The sequence below is a fragment of the Teleopsis dalmanni genome, chromosome 2, assembly GCF_002237135.1.
Source record: "Teleopsis dalmanni isolate 2A chromosome 2, ASM223713v2, whole genome shotgun sequence".
NCBI classification, from domain to species: Eukaryota; Metazoa; Arthropoda; class Insecta; order Diptera; family Diopsidae; genus Teleopsis; species Teleopsis dalmanni.
In genome coordinates this window covers 242,505,552-242,524,891 of record NC_051847.1, presented here as the reverse complement: position 1 = coordinate 242,524,891, position 19,340 = coordinate 242,505,552, and the positions used below count along the sequence as shown (strand labels likewise).

Genomic DNA, 19,340 nt, shown 5'->3' with positions numbered 1-19,340 from the left:
CCAAACTCTCTATTAAAATACTTTAGTTTTTCAAGGTTGAAACGAATCCCTACGTTTTTGAATATCAATGTTTGGGATGTCCGTCAGAGTCTTACGTTTATGAAGATCCATAGTGCAAAGTTTTAGTTATGCCATACCTTATATCTAATTAGAGTTATTATAAATCAATATTTTTTAATTTAAAAAAATTTTTTTTTAATTAGAACAGTTTAAAGGAAATAATTTATTTTCACACTATTTATCATTGTTTAACGTGATTATTAGCTTTTATAGATAGCACAGTGAAAAGATCGTTGGAGACCATATAACTAAACTGTATTTTTAATCAATATTTGCAGCCTCTAGAGATACGTAAGTTTTATTTGGCAGTTTTTTTGTTAATAAATAAATTTTTGAACTAATTAAATTAAACTTTATACATACTTAAATAAATAAATATACATACTTCAGTGAATTAATATGAATTAAATCGACTAATACATAATATTGCTAAACTACATAATATACATTAACTATGTTACATGTCAGGCCCTTCAAAGCTAATACTTTAGAAAATGAGGTTTAATTTCTAAATAGATATGTGCAATTAATTTTAAGAATGATGCTTCGAGTATTATTTAAGCTGTTCGAAGATTCCATTTTTTTGGTAGCCAAATAGGCTCGATATTTTTTTTTATAAAACCATCACGGTACATGAAGTAGTGTTTGATCCAAGTGTTCGAATAAGATTAAACTTGAATTAGTCAAACAGTTCTTTTTTTTTGTTTTCATGAAAAAAAATAGTGCATAGAGGTTATGAAGATCAATTATGTTAATTTTTTTTTTTTAATTTAATCAAGAAAAATTTCTTATGAGCTTTAAGCTTACGCCTATTTCTCTGTTCCTGCATATGTTCTCTGAGAAACTGGCTTAATTTTTTACCAATGATCAAAATCGATTAAAGTAAGGATATGGATGTTTTCTTTTGTTCCTTACATAAGCGTCAAATGTATATATTTTTTAAATCCATCTTGCTACAAGAAAGCTAAAAATTAATAAGAACTCAATTCTGTTTAAATTGAGAAACTTATCCTATTTTGGGCCGTAGGTCTTCGGATAATACATATAACATATTGCACTAGGGTGGCTCAGAAAAACTAAAATGGGATTTTTGATGAGCGCACCCCCTAGGAATATGCCATTGACCAAAAAAATGATATTCCCAAAGTTTTGGATCAATAGGATTAAAAATGACGTTGCGCCACTCGAGCAAAGTTGGGTTTTCAGTACAAAAAACAGAAATTTTTCAATTCAAGGTCATTTTTTATCTTTGTTACTTGTTTCAATAGTTATTAATATATACTCATTTGATAGATAATTGAAATATCTTTTTAATAAGATACTGATGAGCAAAATCAGTTAAAAATTATGCGCAAAACACAATAATTAGTTGAGCGACTGTGCTCTGTTTTCTATTTCATACCTTTTAGCTGGCATGCACAAGTACGTAATAGGTATATGCTACGATTTAGTTAATTATTTATAAAAAATTATAATATCAAGAAAACCCTTTTTTTCAGTAATTAATATATTGTGTTTATTATGTTTTATAACATAAATCTGACTACGTAAAGGATAATTTTTATGATAATGCTCGACTACTTGCAGAACATATGTTATTGTTTTTCCTCTTCATATTTTGTCAAAATCGAATTATAATCCATCATAAGCCTAATTCCTCTTTCTATACAATCATTTATCATATGAAGTCTGGCACAGAATTCAAGTGCATCTCTTGCGTTTCCATCCATGGCGAAGGATAGAAACTGATAAAACTATTAGATAGATAAAAACGATCAAAAAAATTTGTTATCTCTTCAGTCACGAAATCAATAAGGTTCTTTGAGAAAAATAACTTCATTAGTGGGATCCCACTCTTTATCTAACCAGAAATAGCTGAGAGCTTGGATCTATGACCGGTAACTCTACAGTTACTATCTATGCAGATGGCTCAAAGATGGAAGGCGGTACGGGAGCAGATATCTTCTCGAAAGATATGCAGATAAGACAGTGCTACCGACTCCCTGCTACTTACAGCGTCTTTCACGGCGAGATACATGCTATTGAAAAAGAGGTCAACATTAGACAACAAAGTATAATTTGTCCTTCGAATATCATGATTTTTGTAGATAGGCTGCACTGAAACCAATTGAATCTAAATTATCAAATATCATAAGGTTTCTCTTTGCTGGACATAGTACATTTCGAATACTTGGACATAGCAATATTGAAGGGAATGAACTAGCAGATGAGATGGCCCGAAGAGGTACTGAACTGCATAGAGGAGAGGCCGACCTCTAAATACATACACTGATATGTAAACTGTTTAGGATAATAAAGCAAATCAATACGGTGACTATCAATTTATAAACTAACCGCGAAAACTGTAAGGTCGCTAGAATCTTATGACCTAAGTTGCTCCAACAAGTGGATTATGCAGAAGTTTCCAAGATGAAGAGGAGGTAAAATCTTTCAACCACTTCCTATGTCTCTGTCCAGGACTTCAAACAAGGCTACTTTAATGTCTTGGGGATCCTTATTTTACTGGCTTCCAAGAGATAACGAAAGCAAACTTATCGGATCTCCTCAACTTCATCTGGAAAACCAAATGGTTTAACAAGGATAACAAAGGTTAGCAACTCGCATCGCCTGGTAAAATTTTTTGAGAGCGAACGTGCTGACAGTTCGGAAGACAACTGTCAGCACGTGCCTTCCGAACATAACCTAACCTAGTGTGGGTTAAAATTTTCATACATATGCTCCATCGAGAATCTAAACTAGCAGTGATAAATTCAATCTTTCTGTCTGCGTTATCCCAATTTTGTTGATTAAAGATTCAGCTTCCATTTTGAGGCAATTTCTTCATCGAATTTATTCCAATTAAAATCAATGGAATTTTTAGCCGCTCTTGCTTCGTTTGCTAAAAGGATATTAACTTCAGTCATACTCCTTGTACCACCATTTTCTCTTTGCTTACGAAAAAATTCTTGTTTTGACTACATTTTCAATTCTACTTAAATATCTATATAAATTATTAAGTAGAAATGTATTATTTTTATTTTTTTATTTATGTTTCTTCCGTTTCTTGTAAACATTTGCGATTGCATTGTGCATGCCAGCTAAAAGGTATGAAATAGAAAATAGAGCACAGTCGCTCAACTAATTATTGTGTTTTGCGCATAATTTTTAACCGATTTTGCTCATTAGTATCTTATTAAAAAGATATTTCAATTATCTATCAAATGAGTATATATTAATAACTATTGAAACAAGTAACAAAGATAAAAAATGACCTTGAATTGAAAAATTTCTGTTTTTTGTACTGAAAACCCAACTTTGCTCGAGTGGCGCAACGTCATTTTTAATCCTATTGATCCAAAACTTTGGGAATATCATTTTTTTGGTCAATGGCATATTCCTAGGGGGTGCGCTCATTCAAAACTTCATTTTTAATTTTCCCCCTTATAACGTGAGCCACCCTAATATTGCACATATGGTAATACAACAAACCAAAGTTCTGTAGGAATATATTTGTTACTATAAAATTATATTAATGATCATATCTGAATCATATTGGTATTTAGCGGATCAGTACTGAGAGATACATATAATATATATATAATCCTTTAACTTCTAGGAGGAGCATAGAGCTGCATATAATATATAATAAAACAAAGCAAAGTTCTGTAGGAATTTATTTTATACTATCAAAGTTTATGTATGATTATATCTGAATCATATTGAAATTGTTTTACTATAGTTACTTTGATGTTAAATAATTTTAAAATTTTTAATGATTTGTTTATTTTAATCCATTAAAAATGAGCTGTCAACATTTAACGATTCGCGTCAAAAAGTGAATGTAATAACTAAACTGAAACCAAACAAAATTAAGTGCTCTTTTAACTTTTAACCTTCCTTGAATGAATCATGAATCACTTTATTAAGTGAAATAACACGCATAAGAAAAAATACGAGACTACATTAACTACTCGCCCCGTAAATACACACAAAACTACAGCAATTCATGCAGATACATTTAATTAACGGTTGAGCTTATCAAGCAAGCGGACAGACATGAAATCCTTAACAAAATAATGCATCAAAAAGTGTATAAATAAGTATATAGTGAAGCCAAACATACAATTTAAGAGATCATAAACTGATAATAATACCCAAACGTAGCCACACGTCAAGGTAAGCGCCAAAGAAGACACGCGTGCGCACTCAAACGGTGCGATCTTCCATGCTGCTACCGACTTTGCCTTGCTCCATATACCGGTACAACGTGTAAGAATCAGCACCGCGCAGCACCGACCGTGTGCCGTCATTTTGCTCCTTTGTTTCGTTACTGAGATCCCCTAAATGCCTGCAGTTAAGCAGACTTTACGGCACTGTTTCAAGATCCTTATCTACCCACGTAGGTAAGCATTGCCGTCCTTTTTTCGGCATGCGTGGCTTCTTTTAATGAAATGAAAATGATCATCATTTAAACTTTTTATAAATTTAAATAAATTTCATTGTTAATCCCTACCAAAAAAATATATTACCTTCCATTAAATGGGTATAGTGTATAGGGGGAGATATAATTTAAGTGAAACACAAATATTTTTTATTCAACACATTCGTTAATCGCTTGACGTAATTTGATCTTTGATTATGAATTTTAACATATGAATAGTAAGGATAGGCGTATATATAGTGAAAGGATATGTTTTATAAGGATACGTCATTAATGGACTGCTCATTTGTGCCTCTGCTTCTCTTTCTCTTACTTTCGCCGTCACTTTATATAGCAGTTAAGTGACCTTTCATTTAATATAATATGCATATAAATAGGTCAGTGCGTATACTCATGTATGTCAGTGTTTTTTATTAAGGGTCGAAGAATTATAAGGGTATATTCAAGTTTGATGTTTTTTTATTTGATTATTTTTTAAATAAGGGAATTTTTATATTATTAACATATTGCAATGTTATTTTGTGTTTATTTATTTAATGAATAAAATTTCGATCAGATGTTAATTTTTTTCTTCAAGGTAATTTAATAGCCCAAGTAAATTTTTTTTTATATAAAAATGAAATTGTTTCTGAATATATGTCCATTATTATATAATATTTTTTTTAATTTATCCTGTATTGCAATTAAATATCAATAAATACTTTAATAAAAAAAAATTCAAACCATGATGTATTATTGTCATTTATATTTAAAAAATTTAATTTTTACTGTTTGTTTTGACGAAACAAACTAAATTTTTGAATAAACTATTGGTTTTAATATATTGGTTTTTACCGAACAGTAGTAAAATTGCAACAACAAAAATTTTTTTATTATTTATAATAAAATAACTACGATCAGCCAAAAATGCAATTAATTAAACATAATAAGAAAAATTGGTTTATTGCAATTTTACTACTATTTAGAAAAATAAAAAAGAAAAAGGTTTAAATGATAAGAAAAATTTAATTAAAATAATAATTTTGAATATTATTAAATAAACAGTAATATTCAATAATTATTATTTAATTTTAACAAGACTTTCGATCTTTACTTTTTTTACGCCTAGTAAAAATTAAGTAATAATTTTAATTAAAAGTTAATTGTAATTGTTCCCTTTTTAAAAATTCATAAAAGACTACCAAATTAATAAAACATATTAATAATAAGAAATAAATAATAAAACAAATACATATAATTGATAACATTGTAAATATATACATAATATACATATAAATAAATATACGACTACATTAAATATATTAAATATAGTAAAATATGGAATATATGGTATATGAAAATATAGTAAAATAAAATAATTAATTAATTCAAATTTTTTAGATTTACCTAACTTTTATCTTAAGGATTCACTACAAACTCAGACGGCTTAAATCATATATCATCTGTTAATTTTCTAATATCTGAATTTATAAAAATTATGATAACTTACACTCTTTCAACTATTAAAAAAATACGGTAAATCAAATCGACTCCCCCCCCCCATGTCGGTAAAGATATGTTTTTAAAAATTTTTATGCCAATGAACGATGAGATCATATAAGACCATAAGTATCAACTGGATCTTAAAAATTACTCCAGTAACGACTATTTGCGTCTGTTTTTAACCAATATTTAAGAGAGATCAATAAAAGTTTATTTATAGATTGATCAAGAAGAAACTTCATATACTCATTAAAATGAATGAAATTGACTAATTATATCTCATATATACTGAACAAACACAGCTTGTTTTTCATAAATTTTCATTAAAATTTTTAGTTGATGTTTGATATGCAGTGACCATATTTGGTGTACTTATGATATTGAATCCAGATAAATACAGATATATATATTTCTGCTTTCAAAACTTTATTTTTTATACTAAGAATTACAAATAAATAAGCGCAAGATAGATATAGATAAATATAGAAAGAAGTGGGCAGGTATAGCTACATATAGATAAATATAGACAGATGCAGATGGATATAAATGGAAATTGATATATATATATTAGATATATATAGATCGATAAGTAAATATTGATATATATGGATAGATATGGATTGATTTTGATGGATATTGCTAGGCATATAGATAGAAATAGATGGAAATAAATAGATATAGATAAATATAAATAGATGCAGATAGACATTGATGCGCATATATAGAATTAGATAGAGCTAGATATAGGTAGATATAAATTAATATAGATTCATATAGATTGATAAACATAGATATTGAAAGATATAGACTGGATATATATAGATATATGGATTAATACAGATTGAGGAGTATAGATATCTATAGATACAGATAAATATAGAAAAGCATTGATGTAGAATTTATGTAGGTCAATGTTTAACACAAAAATATATGTTAAGTATCAACACAAATGATCTTTAAGATCGCTGTGGACCACAATGGCACTATAACTAACCATCATAATAAAACATATTTATAAATATAGTAATAATTGGTTAATTTAAGTAAAGATAATAGAGTTACATTAAAACAGTTAGTTCCACATATAATTTAAAACATACTTTGTTTTTATAAATTTAAAGGCTTTCGTTAATGAATTTAAATATTTTCTAAATTATTTTTTATGAATTTCATAACAAAAGATGTTATCGTTAATCAAAACTAGCATATTTAAAATATATTTAAAATAGTGATTATTTTGTAACTTCTCAAAATTCTCAAATGTCTACATTAAGTAGAGCAAATATCTTTCTTCGTAGAATTTCTGCACAATTTGAGCCGAATTAGTTTTGGTTTCATATATCCTAGTAAACATGGAAAGTAAATCAGATAATTCCAAATGAATACTTGCTCAATATTATGAGGATCCAGTTGCAATCTTATAGCAACAGCAAGACAAATTTTCTTCTCTCATAATAGAATTGCAACAAATATTTTCTCAATAATAAGATCTTACTTGACCTCAAATAAGAAGATTTTAATCGCTTAAGTCTAAAACCAAAACCGGCTAAAAACAATATTCAAAGTAATGTTTTCAAGTATCCTTTTACTGCCTTTTACAAAGGATATAAATAAAACTGTGTACAATATTTTTTTTTTAATTACTGCAAAGTGTACAGGTGAATTTGATCCTTTTTGGAGAAAAAAATTTAACCAAAAACCAAACTTGACTTTCGTTTAACAAATAATGAAGTTTTTATATAATCGCCTTTTTATATTTTTCTTTATAAATAGAATTTACATAATTATAATTTTGAATGTCTTTTAATAACATTTTTCTTTGGGTTTTGTGTTTTATTATATGATGTATTCTAAATATTTTATTAATATTATTACTGCAATTAATAACTAACTAACGGCTGTGTGGAAAATAGTATAGATGCTTTATAATATTTATTTTTGAATACAAATACATAAATGGAATCTAATCCATTCTATCATAATATGATTTCGAAATGTCTAAGTATCTGAACCCTCTATTATGTCCTATTAAATTACTAAATTACTATTTTTCTTAAACTTTAAATACAATAATAAATAAATATATAAAAGTAATTGACATTCTTAAATAGAAAAAATACATCAATTATTTTATAAAAAAGATGTGTGTACTTCTAAAAATAGTGGTTAATCTTTTTTATTTAAATATAAAATTTGATATTAATTATATAACAATAATATAATAATAACATAATCGTTTTATTAATACCCAATGTGATAATAATATTATAAAAATATAATAATAATATGTTATTAAAATATAATATTATAATAAATAGCTAGTAAAAATAATATATATAAAAAAATAAATATAAATAAATAAATAAAATTTGGTGTATTAATACGAATAAATAAAAATAAAAAAATAAAAACAAAAATATTAAAATTAAGTGAATTAAAGGAAATAATAATAAATAAACAAAAATAATTTTAAAAAAATTAAATAAATAATAAATTGCACATAAAAAAAGAATATTTTTAAATGCACAAAAATAAAAATTCAGTTTATAAATATATAAAATATATAGTATTATATTGATAATAACAGTAATATATTAATATTATTATCAATGTCAATGTAATATTCCATGTAATATATACAAATAAATAAATGCATAAAAGTAAATTAATTCACAAGAATATATATTTACATATTTGTCTTTTTGTACACATTTATATGTTTCAATAATCTTTTATATTTTATAGTTACAATCTTAGTATTTTGCAAATTATGAATTAAAATATATTGGCTTTGTAATATTACAAAAGTGTATTGAAAATTTTATACCTATATTAAAAACCATAAATAAAGTTTAAAGAACCCAATACTTTTTAGCCCAACTAAATATCAGCCTATTCAAAATCTTCAAAATAATTTCCATCTCACATCACATAACTAAAGTAAGATAAGTAATCCAAGAACTCTATATATTCCATACTTATAATCACAAGCAATAACGAATAACTTACCTTGAAAGCATAGCAGCATCCTGTGGACCACCACTGCCTGGTTGTGGCAGATGTGGTATTGGTGTAATAAGAGTAGCCACATTATTATTATTTGCACATTTCTTTGCTGGTTCATTTCGACTTAGAATACTCGATATGGAAAAGCTGGTGAAACCGTTACCAGTGGTAACCTTATTGCTTTCATTACCATTATTACCATTTGAATTTGCTAAATTCTGACTACTGCCGTTACTATCACTGTTATTGTTACTAATCAGTTTATTGTTATTATTATGCACCAACGAAGTGACCTCATCACCATTGTGTGCTGGTGATTTAGGTGCCATAGCAGCCATAGCCGGTGGACTAAAACGTTCCGTAACCGCAGCTAATTGTGTTACCGCCGTCGGTGTAACTGCATGCTGTAGCAATTGCTGATGTGCTGGGTGAGCAGGATGTCCTGGGTGAAGATGACCAAAGGTATGCAAAGCATGATGTAAGGCCACTGGATGCCCACTTAAGCTATTTAGATGATGTTGCAAATGATGATGCAATACCGTCGGCGGTACAGCACTTAACGCAGCAGTTGGACTATGATAGTTAGCATTCGAAGTAGGTGTTCCAGCTGCTGTTGTTGGTGTTGAAGTAGTTGATGTTGGCGCGCTACCGGCTGATGGAGCTGGAGATATGCAACGCATAGGGCTATCACGCTCATTACCACAGCCTGTCGGACTTGGTTCCGGGCTTGAGACGACGCTTATGTCAACTTCAGCTTCAGAAGTAGACATTTTAAGTGTTAATGAATGTATTATTTTTTTCAAGAAAAGTTAATTTTAATCTTATATTTGGCACTAAATATTTATATTATTTTTTATATTCTTTAGGTTAACACACTTGAATTAAATTTTTATATTCTTATTTACTTAGTTTCATCATATTTTAGTCATACTTTTCTTTAATTGTCAACACTTGTCTATTGCTTATTGAAGACTTTCTATTACTTTAAAAAGCACGTTACACAATTCAACGCCCGCTATTGTATCCGTTAAAGACGTCCTTACCGCTTCATCAACGATTCACATTTAATTTCAAATTTTCAGTCAAAACTCTATTCTGCTCTTCACAGCACGGAAAATTGTTCTGTACTGTTGCGTTTATTTGTATTTCCTTAGTTGATCGTTTAGTTTTTATTGTTTTTGTTTCTCGATTTAACCCCCGGTCTTAAAAGAGTGTGTACATTGCTGCGCTGCAAAATTAAAACTAAGGTGGTTGGTTGAAATTCTTTTGGTCTTTGCGCTAAAATGGTTTTCCACAATTGTTAACGTCGCAGCACAAGCACACAAACCCAAAGGACAAATACCAGAGTACAAACCTACAAACAAACAAAATCTAAAACTGTTCTACCTACACAAACCCCTCAGCAGAACAGTTAAGTTCTTTAGTACTGCACAGGGAGGTAACATGATAGTATGAAAACTGCAAAATCTTAGCGCAGAGGGTTGGGAAAACTACCTTTAAGAGCACATTTATCGCAAGAGGTTTCTAAAGTATGGTAAGTCTCATATCCATTCTGCCTCTCTCCGCTATAATTGTTTGCAATTCTGCGCTCATGGTACGCAAGAGATTCTCATATGTTGTGTCCTTGTCATGGGGGTTGTTTTATTTCCATGCAGTTAAGCTAGTTGTATTGCCACAATTTATTTATATATACACATTTACATATATGTTCAGATATGTATAGATTTTGTTATAATTGTTCTGGAACCACATCAACAAACTTTTACATTTATTCCGGTAAAAGAAATCAAATAAACTATTTCGTTTTTATTTCATTTTTTACATGATTTTTGGTGCTCTTTTTAATTGTTGTTTTATAGTTTCGAGTGAAACATTTTGGCAATGAAACAGTGTTAAATGACTATTTAATAGTTTTAAGTATTACCACGCTGGGTGGACGATATTTCCATTGAATGGTTTTGTATGTATATTTGCAAGAATTCATTGTATTATATTCAATGTTCTCGTATTAAATTATTGACTCAAAAGCATTACATCAATCAATTTACATAGAAAGGTCAAGTGTTGAACTATTGAAATATTCATTGAGGTTACTCTGTACATGCATTTCGACAAGTATTCATTTATATGTTTCAGATTGAAACCAAATTAAGTTAATGGAGCTTCTTCTCCCTTGCTTTGTATACAAATTGAGTATTTCGGACAGGTGTCGGATGTGCTCTATTATTAATTACTTTATTGAGTTTAGATTATATTAAAAAAAAATCATGAACATTTACATTTTAATTGAATTTTAGAATTAAAATCAAATTAATTAAATTTAATTTCTAAATTTAAAAAGAAAATAGGACTATTATAATGTCTGAAAAAAATTTCTTTAAATAACATTATAAAATGTCACAACATTATTGCGATAAAAAACATATTAAAATATATAAAAAAAAATTTAATTTAATTACATTTTAAAAAAAAAAATAATTTGTATAATTGTACTGATAAAAGTGTTTATGATTTAAGCCCTTTATATATTTTAATATTTAATAGTTAAATTATTATTCAAATTTAACGAGTTGGAAAATCACACAAATTTTTAAATATTTAATATTAAATATTGGTAATATTTAATATATATATAATATATATATAAGGTGAGATGAAAAAACTGCAACCAACTTCAGACTGCTGTCATTTCTAAACCGCTCGTCCCACAGCTGTCAGATTTATTCTAGTGACAGCTCATTATATTGTTTACAAGCGCACAAAAGCATTTTGGTGGGAATTTTTCAAAAAAAAAGTTATTTGTGATGGAATTCAAGCGTGATAGTGTGATTGCTTTGCATTTGGCTGGAAAACCACAAGTGGCTATCGTTAGAGCCCTCCAGCATTTAGAAGTGAATAAATGTTTTGTGTCTCGTACCATCGCTCGTTACCATGATACTGGTAGCGTAGCCCGACGTCAAGGAAGTGGACGAAAAAAAACAGCAACATCGGCAGAAATGGTTCGAAAAGTGAAAAAGCGAATTGAACGAAATCCGCGTCGCAGTGGACGAAAAATGGCTCGTGAGCTGAACATATCGCAATATGCCATTCGGCAAATATTGAAAAATGAGCTTGGACTAAAGCCATTCAAGTTCCAAAAAGTGCAAGATCTTACTGATGCGCAAAAAAAAGTTAGACTCGAAAAAGCTAAAGAGTTGTTTCGCTTGGCCGAAAGTGGTGAACTGCCGAATTTGGTTTTCTCCGATGAGAAACCATTCGTTATCCAGCAGTTTGTAAACAAACAAAATGATCGTGTTTACTTGCCAGAGAGGTCAGCTGAAAATTTGCAACTTCGGTTGGCCATCACAACTCAAAAGCCGGCCATGGTGATGGTGTGGGCCGCCATAACAGCCGATGGTCGCTCGCCGCTCGTATTCATCGACCGTGGTGTCAAATTAAATGCGCAAATCTATCGCGAAAATATTTTGGAGGGAGTTCTGAAGCCCTGGGCACGCAAACATTTCGGCCGCAGACCTTGGACATTCCAACAGGACTCAGCACCATCGCACTCAGCACGCGCCATCCAAGAATGGTTAAGAAATGAGGTTCCTCGCTTCATTTCCACCGCACAATGGCCACCAAAATCTCCGGATGCCAATCCGTTGGACTATTGTGCCTGGGGTATTTTGGAAAGCAAGGTTGGAACTAAAAAATACCAAAGTGTCGATCATCTCAAGCAAGCGCTTCGCCGAGAATGGGACAAAATACCGCAGAGCCACTTTCGGGCCAAAGGTGGCCAATTCGAACAAATCTAAACCGATTCTCAAATTTGATGTTATTTCCGACATTTTTTGCTTTCATTCAATAAAATTTAAAAAAAATGAAAAAATTATGGCGTTTTACTTTGTTGCAGTTTTTTCATCTCACCTTGTACAGTACACCCGACTTATCTTAAAATACTTTTATTATCTTTGTTTTTAGTGCTTCAGTTCCTTATTAGCTTTTTTATAGTCTAAAAAAATATCTACATAAAGAATTCAAAATTTTTAATGTTTAAATATTTTGAGGTTTCCTAAAAAAAATTTTATATTCTTGTTAAAGTAATCTGAAGCATAAAGCTGAATCCCATAGTGATATTATTGGAGAGTTCAACTTTTGTTGAGGTCCTGAACTACTTCAAATAAACTATGTGCTTTTCCTTAAAAAAGAAAGCTTTTATAAAGTTCACTCTTACACCGCAATGAGTTGAACAATGTTATTATAAATACTGAGAGTCTCTGGTGAGTTTTTCTTTAAATAAAGATCTATAAAGATCTAAGTTCTTCTTCTGTAACCAATGGTTTGATGAACGAACGAGTCTTAAAGACTTATCACATCTGAAGCACCTAAATTGGTTCAATATAACGAAGATTGTCAAGAGAATTCTCCAAACAAAAAAAGTTTCTTATATAGCATAGCTTTCATAAAGAAAACGAACTAGCGGCGCGGGCATGTTATAACAAATATACAGGATGTGTATTAAGTAATACCCTGTCCAAACAGTTCCGGGTCATGTAATTAATTCTGAGTAAAGGAACGCTGTTATGGGTGTGAAGACATTTCCTTCCTCAGCCTACAAAAAAATGTAAGAATAATTATTTAAAGTAATTTGTAATGTATTGAATTTTTATATCTATATATTTATTTATGTATATATCTCTTATAATTTTAGTTGATACATTTTCTTGTTTGTTTTTTCACTTGCTTTTTATCAAACAATATGTTCTACAAAACAAGTGATCAAAAAAGAAAATGTATCAATTAAAATTATAAAAGATATATATAGAAGGTATCAATTAAAATTTTGAAAGATATATTGATGAGTAATTCTTTTGTCAACGAACTGTCAAATATAGATATTAAACTTAATCAACAATAGAATAAAAAAACAGATGTTATTAAAAAAACCTTAGCTTTGAACATTTCCTATCTTATATTACATTACGGTCACAATATATCTCTTATGCTCTTTCCACCAACTTAATAATAATACCTTTAAATAATTTGCAGTAAATTCTAAAACATACAGGTATTTTAAATGCTTTATATTCTTTAGAAGACATTTAAGCCAAATAGAAGCGAATTATTTTCGCCGTGAATAGCACGTGCTTTCTTCTGTAATAAAACAAACTTGAAACCAAATGGAAAAGAACAGGGGTGGTCTTGTTACAATGAAACGAAACATTATACTCATGTAGAACGAAATGCAATGCTCACTTGTGCACATACAATTCGCACTCTGGGGTGCTTTAGAACGGCCATTTTTACAGTAGAAGTGCAGGTTTAGGTTTAGACAAATATCATTGAATTTAATGGTAACTCATCTCAGCATGTGGCATGGCCAAAATTGTTATTTTAAATGTTTTGGTTTTTATTAATATTGTAAAGAGAAAAATGATATAACCAAAACATTTTGCAAACAATTTACACATAATAAAAATATAATAAATTCTTACAAAGAGAAGAGAAGAGTGTGTGAGCGAGAGAGCGAGTAACTGAAATTTTGAATAACAGTAAAAGAATGTTAAACACCGTTTTGAGTGAATTGTTGGGCGTGTCGGAACTGCATACTCAGTGCTGACCAATCATTGGCGTTAGTATTGTGCGGAAGATACGCAAATGCTCATTTCCATATAGAAAAAGCACAATGAACATGTATCGCAAGAGGTTGTGTAGTTATTTAGTTTTAGCAAAACCGTCGGAAAATCGGTGTATCGCTTCATCCTATGCAACGACTACACAATATTTCGTTTAGCTTGCAACTGACAATGAGGAAAATGCGTAGAAATTCATGCGCAATTACTTTCATCCTGTTGAGGAGATTGCTGCCTTAAGTGTTCTGTACGCTAAAGTGCAAACATTTTAGTTGCAGGGGGTTAAGGGGCCAACAATCAACATACTTTCGCTTGTATTCGCTTTGGCGAAGAAAAATTGCATACCTGTAAAATATTTTATAAATCCCTTTTTCTTCGCTTTTTTTTGTTTTTGTTGGTTTTTTTTTTTTCATTCTTTTGTTTATGGCTGAAATGTGATTGCTTTGTATGACATTTGAAAGATCAAAGGTGTCACATAGGCGTTGCCCCACTTTGGTTTAACCCACAACTTATTTTTTAGTTAAGTAAATATTTCACTAAAAATTGTTATTCATTAGGGTTTGAGTGTCAAGTTTGGGGTACAGAGTACTTTTTTCATTTCATTTTATTCTGTATTTTATATAAAATATTGTTGTTCAATTCTGTAAAGCAATCAAATTTTTTTTTGTATTCAGAGAAGTATTGCTTTTTTTAGTTTTTTGATGATATTTACAAAATGACACAATATACTTATTGTAATTTTTAAAAATGCTATAAATATTTTTTTTTCTTTTGCGGGAAGGAAAATTTTATATATTAACCCAAAATTATTTATTTTAAAAATGTTTATAAATGATAACATTTTAGTTCTGTACTACTTTATAGATTATTTGTTAAATCTCGTCTCTTTCATACAAATTATGAATAAATTTTATAAATCATAAATAAAATCTTAATAGACTAATTAACAGCATGACTAACCTTTCTAATTTAATTCTTAACCTTACTTAAACGTTTAAGACAAGAGTACATTTACTTTAAATATTCGTAATTTTCTAGTCAAAACAATTAGTAAAGAACCCTTTTGGCAACTCTTTATCCACACTCAATATTCATTGTGTGCTCGTTACGTACACAAAGTGGTCACTGAATGCTTATACAAACGCTAGGAGAAACTCAAAGCAAATATGCAAATTTACAAACAAATTTATTGAGTAGCCAATCTGACCTCTCCACCCACCTTACACTGTATTACCATTATTACATACTTTAACAAATTAAACACATCGAAATCTTTAAATAGCACAGCGACGTACGGCAGCGAAGAAGTTGGTACAGTCAAAACAATTCTCCAACAAATTGCACTACAATAAAAGAGTATAAAGAGAGAGCATAAAATGCTAAATAAGTATATCAATGGAAAAGCTATAATACAACAATAATAACAACAACAACGAACAACAACAACAACCAACAGCTACAACAATAAGTTTAGTGGAAACATTTAGAAAAGTGAAGAGTATGAGAAAAGTGCTGCAAATATTCGCATGAACCTAATTGACGAACGACCGTTTAGGGAGTTCCAACTTTCATTGACTCCACTTTATGCTTAGCTACCAATACCCCACTTCTTTCTGTCCGCAATATTTTTCGTGTGTTAACCTACCGTAAAAGAAATATAGAATAGGGTAAAAATAATACCAAAATGAGTAATGGGGAGTGAAGGTTGTTTTAGTGTTGGTTTAATGGTCTGTTTGTTTACGAGTATGAAAGCTTTTAACTAAAATGGTTGTAGTAATGTTTTCAATACTTTTGGAATTGTTTTTGCTTTCGTTTTGTTATAGTTAGTTTTGTTATTGCTGCTGTTGTAGCTGCTGTTGTAGTTGTTGTTGTTGTTGTAGTTGCTGTTATTGCTGCTCCTGCTGTAGATATTTGCTCGACTTAACTCCAATTAGTTTGCAATTTAAGTTTTTAGATAAATGCAAAATTTCTGAAAGTAACAAATCGAACTTTGTCGGAAGTACGATAAACGCAACACAATTTTTATGAAATTGTATGGAAATCGCTTTGCGGTTTTCAATTCGAAATAAACAAAAAGTAAAGTAAAAAATATATATCAAAGTAAAATTGAAATAAAATTTGTTTTTAAATAATAATGTTTTTTTATATAATTATTTCTTTATAAAATTGTTAGAGGTAATTATCATTAAATGAAATTTGATGTATTTACAGATACATCGTAATACTTAATAAATATAAAATAAATCGGATAAGTACAGATGGTGATTTCTTAGTCCAAATTATGAGAAAAATTGTACGAATGATGGACCCAATTTTGATATTACCTAAATAGAGAGTGTTGTAGAAGAGACTACACCTAAAAAAAGACAAGTCAAAAAGCCGTAAATTTCTTTAAAATAATTTGTACAAGAGGTTCAATGTTTATTTACCAGTTTTTATCCATCAAATATTATTATTTATTATATCAAATACATATAATGTCTCATATGTATATATATATTTAAAAGGATTCAGAAGTTATAGCTGTTCAAAAAAAATAATACTGAACTGTAACAACAAGAACTGTAAATAGTTAATTCAATTACATATAGCTGTGGTGTATGATTTCGTTCCAATGAAAAGATTCAATAAGTTGATGTGATGTAATAAAACAAAAAAAATATTTTTTGTACTAATATAACACATCAGGTGAATTTATTGCTAAAAACTAACTCTAAATCAACAAAACTGCTACTTAGAACAACACAAGTACGACCTTTGGTCAGTTGACTAATAAGCTTGATCTAATTTCAAATAGGGCAGGGTACAGATTTAACCTTTAGTACTTGAAGTCTAAAAAACTACTCATGAATAATTATTATTGTTAAGGGATGTGGCACTGCGACCGTCGGGTCTATTATGCCCACTCACGAATAATTAAATTTAAGAAATTGTTCCAAAGACAACTAAAGATGAGTATGTGGTAATGTTCGAGACCATAGTCTGCCAAAAGTTCAATTAATAAAAACATCAGATTTTGTTGTTGTAATTCTCTATTGTTAAAACCATATTCTTAAATTAAATTAATTAATATTTTCAAAAATTATTTGCCATATTTTTAAAAAATCATATATGTCGAAATTTAGTTAATAGCTATTCCCACAGATTTTTGTGAACTTAAAAGTATCCTGTAATAATCTCTCATTACTCGAATTTATGCAATATGTGAAATTCCAAATATGCAATCGATTATTTTGAAAATATTGCTTTCGCGCTGCATAGTACAGATAATGGCACCACTTTTTTCAATTAATGCACTTCAAAAATGATAATGTAAAAACAATTAAAAATTAAAAACGAAGAAACTTGTATGAATATATATAAAGTATATATACAGTAGAGTCAAAAATACCCTATAACTGTTCTTCTTCATTGAACTGTTGAGCGGAAGAGTAGTAAACGTTCTAAAAATTTGAATTAGCTTAGATTTGAAATTAAAATTTTTAAAAGCTAAATTGAATAAAAAGTAAGTAAATAAAAAACATAAAATGTTACACTTCAAAAAACATGGTTGTATTCTTTATATCAACTGCACAAACTTACATTATATTTTGTGTGTTAAGTTCATGAGAAACTCAATTTTTGCTCACATACATATCTAGTCATAATGTAAGCAATAATTGCATTAACTTGAATAATAAAGAATCTGACTTAACTTGATATTTACTTATGATCATTAACCTAACTATCTTCCTTTAAATAGGTTTCCTTATATTAAAAATTTCGTATGATTTAATTGCATAATGTTACTCTAGACAATCTTTGTTCTAATAATACAATCAATAAAATGTTATTTATCCATTAAGTGAAAAAATAAATATGAAGAAAATATTTATTTAATAATACATACAATATATACATATAAATACAGAACCAAAATATTAGATAATTAAACTTTCAAACCACAATTATCTTTCCAAATTCCCCCTCTTGATAAGTTAGGTTAGGTGCAGTCTCATCATTAATTATGCAGCATTATTAAAAGAATACTTTTCTTCTGTTTCAAAAAACAAAAAAATATATTTTTATATAATTTATGATTTTGAAAAGTTCTTTATATATTTTACATACAATACAGTAAGATAACTTTAGCAAATAATTCGGAATCTTCTAAATTATGGTGGTTATGTTTCCGCAAAGTAATTGAATTCAGACTTTTTAAAATACTTATACATGCTGTACAAACCAGAACCACACATTCCAATCAAACCACCTATTAAACATTTTTTGAGACCAGCCGTGGATTTATAAAATAAACCAGTCGACGTTGCGGCAAGTACCATATTGAAGTCATCATCTTTTTCTGGGCGTAATTTGTCAACCAACAAGGAGGCACCGGTATATATAATTCCAAAAACCGCAAGTGTATTGGATATACCGGCGCCTTCCTTAAGAATATAATTCAATAAAATTGTTCTCTTAATTTTTCCAGTGTAATTGCGGCCGCGAATTTCTTGGAAGCCCTTGAACAATCCAACAACAGATCCCATCGTCCCTCCAGCAAGAAATAACGTTCCTACGTTGATTATATTCTTCTTTAACTTCTGTTCTTGCTGGACACTCTTGAATACTATAAATTCAGCACCTGCATCTCTAACAAGACCAACATCAGAACCAGGCTTTGGGAATGGTGATACTACTGTCATTGGGATTTGATCCAGGGTGGGTGTGTCAATATTAGTGTCATTATCCGAAGTAAA

The 19,340-nt window shown here is 29.3% G+C and overlaps 2 protein-coding genes across 2 annotated transcripts; both read right to left on the bottom strand.

Moving 5' to 3' along the window:
- Positions 1-8,988: 8,988 nt before the first annotated feature.
- LOC119677184 (homeobox protein Hmx-like) lies at positions 8,989-9,759 on the bottom strand. Its single transcript, XM_038088456.1, has one exon. The coding sequence runs from the start codon at positions 9,757-9,759 to the stop codon at positions 8,989-8,991; it is 771 nt and encodes a 256-aa protein (XP_037944384.1).
- A 9,005-nt stretch (positions 9,760-18,764) lies between these two features.
- Positions 18,765-19,286, bottom strand: LOC119677183 (mitochondrial import inner membrane translocase subunit Tim23-like). The gene has a single exon (XM_038088455.1). It carries the CDS (start codon positions 19,284-19,286, stop codon positions 18,765-18,767), a length of 522 nt encoding a protein of 173 aa, XP_037944383.1.
- Between the last annotated feature and the right edge of the window lie 54 nt (positions 19,287-19,340).

Coding starts and splice junctions, on each gene's coding strand:
- LOC119677183 (XM_038088455.1), bottom strand. CDS start 19,286: ATGACAGTAGTATCACCATTCCCAAAGCCTGGTTCTGATGTTGGTCTT.
- LOC119677184 (XM_038088456.1), bottom strand. CDS start 9,759: ATGTCTACTTCTGAAGCTGAAGTTGACATAAGCGTCGTCTCAAGCCCG.